The sequence below is a fragment of the Mustela lutreola genome, chromosome 7 (assembly GCF_030435805.1).
Source record: "Mustela lutreola isolate mMusLut2 chromosome 7, mMusLut2.pri, whole genome shotgun sequence".
NCBI classification, from domain to species: domain Eukaryota; kingdom Metazoa; phylum Chordata; class Mammalia; order Carnivora; family Mustelidae; genus Mustela; species Mustela lutreola.
This window is the reverse complement of record NC_081296.1, coordinates 58,935,081-58,943,823: the sequence shown is the minus strand read 5'-3', so window position 1 is coordinate 58,943,823 and position 8,743 is coordinate 58,935,081. Positions and strand designations below refer to the sequence as shown.

Sequence of the window (8,743 nt, the reverse complement as noted above, 5' to 3'; positions counted from 1 at the left end):
TGGGAAGTCAAGAGGTTTAGCATTAAAGAATTAAGAATTATGCCTCTCTTGACTATTTGCTCTCCTCCTCATCGTAGCAATATAAACTACAAGGAAGGTAAGGCAGTATGACTGTGCAATGGCATGGTGCATTGTCTGTACTGACATGATAAAAGTCTGAAGTAATTCATTGTTTTTCAGTGGTTAAGTCCATTTTCACCTACCAGCAGAGCATAACGTTTCCATTAATACACACTGGTACATGTTCTCAACAATGATTGTTAGTGTCAGATTTTTTTCTCATACCCATTTAAAAGGTGTAAGGTAGTATTTCATTCCGATCGTAAGTTACATTTTCTTAATTAATAATGAGGTTGAGTGTTTAGGGTCCCGTGGTATTTATTTTCAGGCATAAATAACGATTCAATTCATTTGCCCTATGTCTCCCCTTTTGGGTCATCCTTTTTTATTCATTTCTAGGAGGATTTTGGATCTTTATCTAAATTTATTGTATTGCTTTCATTGATGGCTTCTTTTTGGCTTTCTTCTCACCCCTTTATATTTCTTTTGCTTTGAAACAGCACATTCTTCTATTTTCCCCATCCTCCTAGCTCTCTTTGCTTTGATATAAGGTAAGATGATAATTATAAAAATCCTTTATTAACTCAAGGAAATAATGCTTCAAGGGGTTGCAAATGATTCTTCCGTGTTTTTAACAATAACAACAACAAAATTGCCGAGAAATTCCAACTTTAAATCAACAATGAAGACTTGGAAACTTGAACTATAAAGGTAATGCTGTGGAGTACAAGTACAATATCATTACAACTTGTTTGATTTATTTCTCAGTAGAAATAGACCACTCGAATAGTTTTAGTATCTTGTCTAGCTAACCTACAGTTGAGGTAAGTAAATCGTGTAATTTTAGAAATGAGACCAATGATAAGTAGTCCAGAATAGTTTTGTAATAATACCTAACCTGGGTAAAATGTTTAGCATGGTGTTGGGAATGTTGGTAGTGTTAAATAATGGTAGTAATGATTACTTTTATAATTATCATTGTTATCATCTGAAAATCTTTAAGTAAATACAAAGGAGTATTTATCCAAATTATGATTATTATTTATTGTCTTCTCCAAGTGGCAAGAATGTAAGTGTTGGATTTCTTAAAGAGATTGATTTATTAGTAGAAAAATAGAGAATAGGGAAGTTCTAGAGGAAGAGAGAGAATCCTCGAGTCAACTCCAAGCTGAGCAGGGACCCCCATGCAGGACTGGATCCCAGGCCCCTGAAATTATCACCTGAGCCAAAATATTTTTGTAATGGAATAACCGCAAACCATACATCTGGGAATACTCCAAGCATATAGATATAAATAAATCTCATACCCAGTTTAGTTTATAGGTCAAATGTGGCCAAATTGGGATGTATTTTTTGATTATATGAGAAAACTAAAAATAAAAACTAAAAATTATCCTGTGAATCCATATGCTGATTTATCAGTCTCTTTATGGCATTCCTAATGTCTTTATTTCTCAGTGTATAAATGGCTGGATTCAGGAGAGGTGTGATTACTGTGTAAAACACAGCAAGAAACTTGTCCATCCAAGTGATGTTAAGTGGCCACAGATAGATGAAGATGCAGGGTCCAAAGAATAGCAACACCACTGTGATGTGGGAAGTACAGGTAGAGAGTGCTTTTGATGCTCCATCTTTGGAGTTTAGACGGACCGTTAGGAGGATGTAGGTGTAGGACATCAGTAAGAGAATGAAGCAAGTTGTTGCCAAGATCCCGCTGTCAGCATTTATTAGCATTCCTAGAGTATGTGTATCCATGCAGGCCAGTTTGATCACCAAAGGGATATCACAGAAAAAACTGTCCACTATTCTGGATCCACAGAAGGGCAGATCTAAAATCATGGCTAGCTGGCTCATGGCATGCACAAAGCCAATGGTCCATGATATCAAAACTAACCATATGCATTTCTGTCTGTCCATGATGCTAGAGTAATGCAGTGGCTTGCAGATGGCCACATAACGATCATAGGCCATTGTCACCAGCAGCACCATCTCGCCACCTGCAAAAAAATGCACACCAAAGATCTGGGTCATGCAGCCACCAAAGGAGATGGTTTTATTATCCTTTAGAAAGTCTGTGGTCAGTTTAGGGGTAGTTACTGAGGAAAGGCAGAAGTCCACAAATGAGAGATTGGCTAAGAGGAAGTACATTGGGGAATGGAGATGAGGGTCAGTGATGAATAAGAGCACAACAAAGAGGTTGCCCACAACAGTCATCAGGTAGACCATAGAAAAAGGCAGTAAGAGGAAGGTCTGGAGCAACCTTGAATCACAAAGTCCACGAAAAATGAACTCAGACGCCATAGACTGGTTTGCTTCCTCCATTTTGTACATGGAATTCTATTGGAGCCCAAAGAAAGAGATGAACTAAGAACTTCTAGAATGGAAAGAAGAATCTCATTAACACTCAGGTACTGAGAGCAGACATGTCCTATTCATGGGCAAAATTCAAATCTTACTATTGTACTAGCTGAAAATTGAAAATAAACTTTTCTTGAATTTATAGGTAGATATAGACTTATAGTTAAGATGGGGAGTTAAGTATAGAAGGATAATTCAAACATCTTACCTATCAGAATTACAGTTGTCATGGGAATCAAAAATGATTAAAAATGTCAATAGTAAGGAATCATGGAAATAATTTCTCCACGGCTTGAATTTACCTCCTCTGCAGGGATAATACATAGCTTTAATGCATCAGAGTTTCTATCCCCCCAGGGCAATAACTGAATGCTACCTTTCTGATACAAAACATGCTTCTCAGAAACAAATCTATTGCTAAGTGTATATGTGTTAGCAGACTGAACTGAACAAAACATTCAGAAATTCTGGGGAAAACTGTTAATCAGATGACTTGAGAAAATATAAATTTGCGTTCCAAAAGAGACCCTGGATACTGACTATGCATTTCTAGTATCCAGTATTTCCCTGCATTTGCAATCTCCCCTTGAAAGGATATTTCCACAAAACTTACATATTTCTTGGCCTGAGTAACATTATTTATGAACATCCATTGACTGGTCCTTGGTTCTTTTGTGGCAACAGAGATTTCTTTTCTGAGATTGGATTAAATGTTGGAGATATGAAGGATATCTTACTCTTGACTCTTCTTCTTGGGGGGTCATTGTACCTAAACTATTGACTTACACTGTTTAAATTGACCTCTGTGGAATTACATATATTTGCTATCTAAACTATTGACTTACACTGTTTAAATTGACCTCTGTGGAAATACATATATTTTCTATTTTCTATAAACCAGGAGACCAACTCTTTTTCTCCTTCATTCCTTCTCTTTTTCCATTCTTTCTTTTGTTCTCTTCATTTTTGGATCTAATATCCTGTTTTTTTGTTTTTGTTTTTTGTTTTTTTTCAGGCTATGATGTTCGGATTATAGAGTTGACGACATAGCTCTTCATATGTACCAGGTCTGTGTTAAGCACCTTAAAAGCATCTATCTGTTTTGCTTTTCATTTGTTTCTTTGTGTTCATTCCATAGGGTTTAAAGTACTTTGCATTTCCACCAGCAATGTATGAATTACCTGTTTTTTCCAAGTCTCTCCAATGCAATATTATTGTCATATGATGATAAAAATAGCAACCCAATGTAGTTTTAATTTCTTATTCTGAGATTAAGCATTTTTCATATTTTTAAGGATCATATACCTCTCCTTTCCTTTGAACTGCATAGTCCCTTTATTTATTTATTTATTTTCCCCCATTTTTCCTACTGGAATTTGCTCTTTCTCTTTCTAAGTTTTTTTTTTTTTTAATTCAAAAAACTGTACACCTTTTTTTTTTTTTTTTAACAAAAATCAACATGTCCATGTGTTTGCTATCTCATTTTTTAGTTCTAATGATTTTATTTAATTTTATGTTTTTATTTTTTTGGTAAGTATATTTAACATGAACTTCATAACCTCCCAAACTATCTATGTAGATACACAAATTATCTATTTTTCACATTGTAAAATAAATAGTAATAAATGAGAATATAAAGTGAGGTCTCTTTTAATATAACTTCACTACTAGATAATTGCTTCTGGTGGAAACCTTGATTTTGACAAGTCTAAGAAAATAAATAAGATTGATATTTTTAAAATATTGTATAGAACAAATAATATTTCTGAAGTAATACATTTTGTTCAACGAAAAGGTAACAGAGACATGAATAATTGTAAATGACTAATAATGATAAGAATGAGATATACAGGGGCACGTGGGTGGCTCAGTGGGTTAAAGCCTCTGTCTTTGGCTTGGGTCCTGATCCCAGGGTCTTGGGATCAAGCCCCACATTGGGCTCTGCTTGGTGGGGAGCCTGCTTCCTTTCCTCTCTCTCTGCCTGCCTCTCTGCCTACCTATGATCTCTGTCTGTCAAATAAATAAATAAAATAAAAAATAAAAAGACAGAATGAGATATACAGGTTCACATTAAAATGAATCAGTATCCTTGTTTGATTTTATTTATTTATTTATTTATTTATTTAGAATATTTTATTCATTTGACAGAAAGAGAGAGATCATAAGTAGTTAGAGAGTCAGCTGTTGGGGGCAAGCAGGCTTCCTGCTGAGCAGAGAGCCTGAAGCAGGGCTAAATCCCAGGACCCTGAGACCATGACCTTAGCTGAAGGAAGAGGATTAACTGACTGAGCCTTCCAGGTGCCTCTCAATGTTTAAGTTTAAATTTTAGACACTTTGGCCTACTAATTTTTTAGTGAAGCATTTCTCCATTTGCTACTTTGAGGAAAGACAAAACAAGTAAAATCCAAAAGGAATTCGAAAATGTCAGGATAAGTTGGAAGGTTTTTGAGAACCAGTCATCCCCGATCTGGACTTCTGGGAGCATCTAAGAATGTAGATAGGCAGTGCTTTTGTTAGTGTATGAAATGCTGTTAGGAATTTAGAAGTCCCAGGGATTCGCTGGGAGAGAAAACCCATAATCATTCCCCTAAGACATTCACTGAAGAACACATTCAGAACTCTAAACTCTATAGATAGGTATGAAAAAAAAAATGCTTCAGGGGAAGAGAAAGAAGTAAGTTTCAAAATAGGGGAAGACATTGAATGTGTGAGTCAAACACTAGTTGTCCAGGATGTACTTACTTTACACAGATCACTCCTGAAACCGGTTCCTTCCTTGCTTACTGAGAGGTCTTACTCTAGAATCTACCTTACTTGGAATGAAGTCCAATTAAGTTTCTGCCATGAGCAGTGTTGGAGGATTGTGTCCTCCTGGATGTGCAAACTGTAAGGAGTAGCCTCTGAGCTTGTAGGCTTTCCATCTCAGTGGCTTAAATAGAGCCAAGTGTTTGGAAAGGCTTTCCCTATCATGCTCTTGGGGATCCTGAACTTCCAGTTCTCCCTGAGGAAAATTTGGGCTTTGAGGGCATCATGCAATAACCCATGCCTTTCAAAGCTAGATCCAAGGTAGTCCAGTTGAATACAAGTAAAAGTGTAAGAGAAGGGGGATCAAAATGTTTAATTACTTTATGAGGAGGCTATAACTTTCATTCTTTAGCTGTCTGACTACTTTGTCATAAAGTGAACTAAGATGTCAGTTCCAGTCCCACCAGAATCTAGTTGAGTTATGTAGGTGGGCAGGTAGCAAGTAGCTCCTCATTGGCATGTTGCAACTATGGTCATGATTTAAGGGGCTACTTGAACTCACTTTCTTGGATTTCAGAAGGATGTTAGGTCTCAGCCTTCACATTCCTTCCTTAAGCAGGTCCTAACATCAACAGTTTGAGTGTAAAGCATATTAGAGGCATCTCTCTAAGTGATAGATAATAAAAAGATACTTTTGGGGGCACCTGGGTGGCTCAGTGGGTTAAGCCTCCACCTTTGGCTCAGGTCATGATCTCAGCGTCCTCTCTCTCTCTCTCTCTCTCTCCCTGCCTCTGCCTACTTGTGATCACTCTTTCTCTGTCAAATAAATGAATAAAATCTTTAAAAAAAATGATATTTTTAAGTCATTCATTTACGAAATAAATAATATGTGAATGTTATCTAACTTAATAAGATTTCAACCATTAAAAATAGGTGTATTTGGAGAAAATAGTGAAGACCCCCTTCTCCTGTGCTCTCACAGTCTCATGCAATCTTGGAGGTAACAACTACCGGTCTTGCAGTGCATCCTTCTGTTCCCGTTCCCATCAATAACGATGACTATACATATCACCATGTGTCCTTAGAGAATTTTGTCTTTTATCTTGCTTTTGTGTTTGTTTTTACTTTTGATTTTAAATAAATTAGATGTGAAAGGCTATTAATAAAAGTCTCCCATTTCTTTCTTTTTCTCTTATTCCTTACTGGCCCTAGCCTTCTATGTCCTCTTTGCTGTCTCATTTTATCCCTTTCAGAGTTTTATTCATTTTTTTCATGTCTAGATCACAAAAAATTTATTTGCCCCATGAGACATTTTGTATCCCAATGTCTAGAGTCCATAGCCATCTCAATCTGAGAACATAAAGTTTCAGCACTTATCACTTGCTTGTGTACTACAACAGCTTTCCAGGGAACAGTTCATATAATAATCACGATACCACTTAGATTCAATTATAGAAGGGAAATAGGACAAAGAGGCTAAGTGACTTTCCCAAGCCTTACAAATGTTAAGTGAAAACCAATCAGAGGTGCCTTTTGGGAAAGGATGCTGGTTTAGAGGAAAGTTTGAGGGAGTGTATGCTTGCAAGAAACTTGAAAAAACAAAAATAAAAACCTTTGTAATGCTTTACTCTTAGAGAGCTCTTGTTCTCTTTCCTTTCCTGGCTATTGTTTACTTGAGTTTTTTCATTTCTAGAATCTCATTTAGCTGTATACTTATGATTTCCTTAGTTTCCTACTTTTCCATCTCTTCTCTGTCCACTCTTTCTGCCACTATTTGGCTCACACATAATGGGCACATTCAAGGATTAATAGCAGTCAGAAGGATGCCAATTTGAGACTTATTAGGAACTACAAGGTCATGGGATACTTGGGTGGCTCAGTGGGTTAAGCCTACTGAGCCCTTTGGCTCAGGTCATGGTCTCAGGGTCCTGGGATTGAGCCCCACATTGAGCCCTCTGCTCAGCAGGAAGCCTGCTGTCTCTTCTCTCTCTGCCTACTTGTGATCTATCTCTCTGTCAAATAAATTAATAAAATTTAAAAAAAAAAGAACTACAAGCTCATGATGTGAAAGGAAATAATGACTTTGTAATCAAGCATTAGACAAGTTTGAAAAGTACAACAAGAACATATAGGAGACTTCTGTTTTCTGTCTGACAGGTAAAGAGCTTATAATTTGTCACTTTTATTTTTACAAGAAACTGAATTGCTGAAAATCATTTCCCTTTTTTTGTACCCATAAAATAACTGAAATCGTAAGGCAAACTGCCACTTTGAAACCTAGAGAGAAAGGCATATTTAGAAAGACTCAAATTAAGCCTGATTAACTGGAGAAGAAGCCCCTGGAGCAGTGAAGTTGTAGGGACACTTGATTGGTAATTTTGGTGATTTGTTGTAAGCTTGAGTGTGGAATAGCATAGGAGCTTTTGGGGGCCACATTTTGGGATGGCACACTTTGGGGGCCTGTCCATCTAAGAACCCTACCAGGTTCTCACTATAATGATTTAAGAAGGATCTTTTTCTCATGGTTATACCTGAGGATGGGCAAAGAAAACATTGTGAACCATACTCAGGGTCTTTTCTATAACTAGGGGCAAGTGAAAGATCTTGTCAGAGCACAACTTTAAAACCTTTCACAGGTGAGTAAGGAAGTTTTTCCAGGCCAATTTTTTTTTTTTTTTTTTTAAGTCTTGATGGGCTAACCAACATAGTCAAAAGGGGTCAGGGCTTTAAAATGATTTATCTGGGAAGGAAGTAGGAGGCAGAAGAATTAAATGAGCTACACCACTGGAGAAATAACCTTAAAACACAGATCCACTAAAGGATGGTAATCTAATACCAGAAAATTACAGAATGTTCCCTTGCCCTTGCAGTATATCACAATATAATCAGGGCTCAGGTATAGTGATAACAGATTACAGCTAAAAGAATTGCATGTCACAGATTTCTCTGAGGAAAAATGTGTAGGGAGACCCAGTGTCAAGAGGAGAATAAAACAAATGCACTAGAGAAATTTGGCCTCAACATAGCCAAGGAATGAAGGAATGAGCTTCATGATGCCCGTATTGAAATGCAAAGACAAAGAGAATGAAAAAAAAAAAAAAAAAAAGCAGAAGAGAACAACCGAAAATTGTGGGACAATAAAAAGAGATGTTGTGTATGTGTTGGTGGATGGCCAAAGAGAGAAGAATAAAAGAACAGAGCAGAAAAAAATACTTGAAGTAATAATGGGTTAGAACTGTCAAAACATAATAAAAGAACCCTAGATCCAGGGAGCCAAGAGAAGACCAAAAATGATAAATACAGAACAAAACAAAAGCCCCACACGTAGGCTTATCAAATACAAATACAGAAATTAAAAGACAAACAGGAAATATCTTGAAAGAAAGAAAAGGTGGAAAGGACATCATACCAATCACAATGAGCTTCTTGTTAGAGCCATGCAAACAAAGAGTGGAGTGGAATTCTATAGCCGTGAAGTCATCCTTCAAAGTAAAGGAGAAATAACAAGTTTTAAAGACAAAAACTGGAGGATTCCATTATCAGAAAAGCTATCCTGAAATAAATGCTTTAAAATGTTCTT

At 36.6% G+C, this 8,743-nt stretch overlaps 1 protein-coding gene across 1 annotated transcript; it reads right to left on the bottom strand.

Moving 5' to 3' along the window:
• Nucleotides 1-1,443: 1,443 nt before the first annotated feature.
• LOC131837143 (olfactory receptor 4K3-like) lies at nt 1,444-2,382 on the bottom strand. Its single transcript, XM_059183396.1, has one exon. It carries the CDS (start codon nt 2,380-2,382, stop codon nt 1,444-1,446), a length of 939 nt encoding a protein of 312 aa, XP_059039379.1.
• Between the last annotated feature and the right edge of the window lie 6,361 nt (nt 2,383-8,743).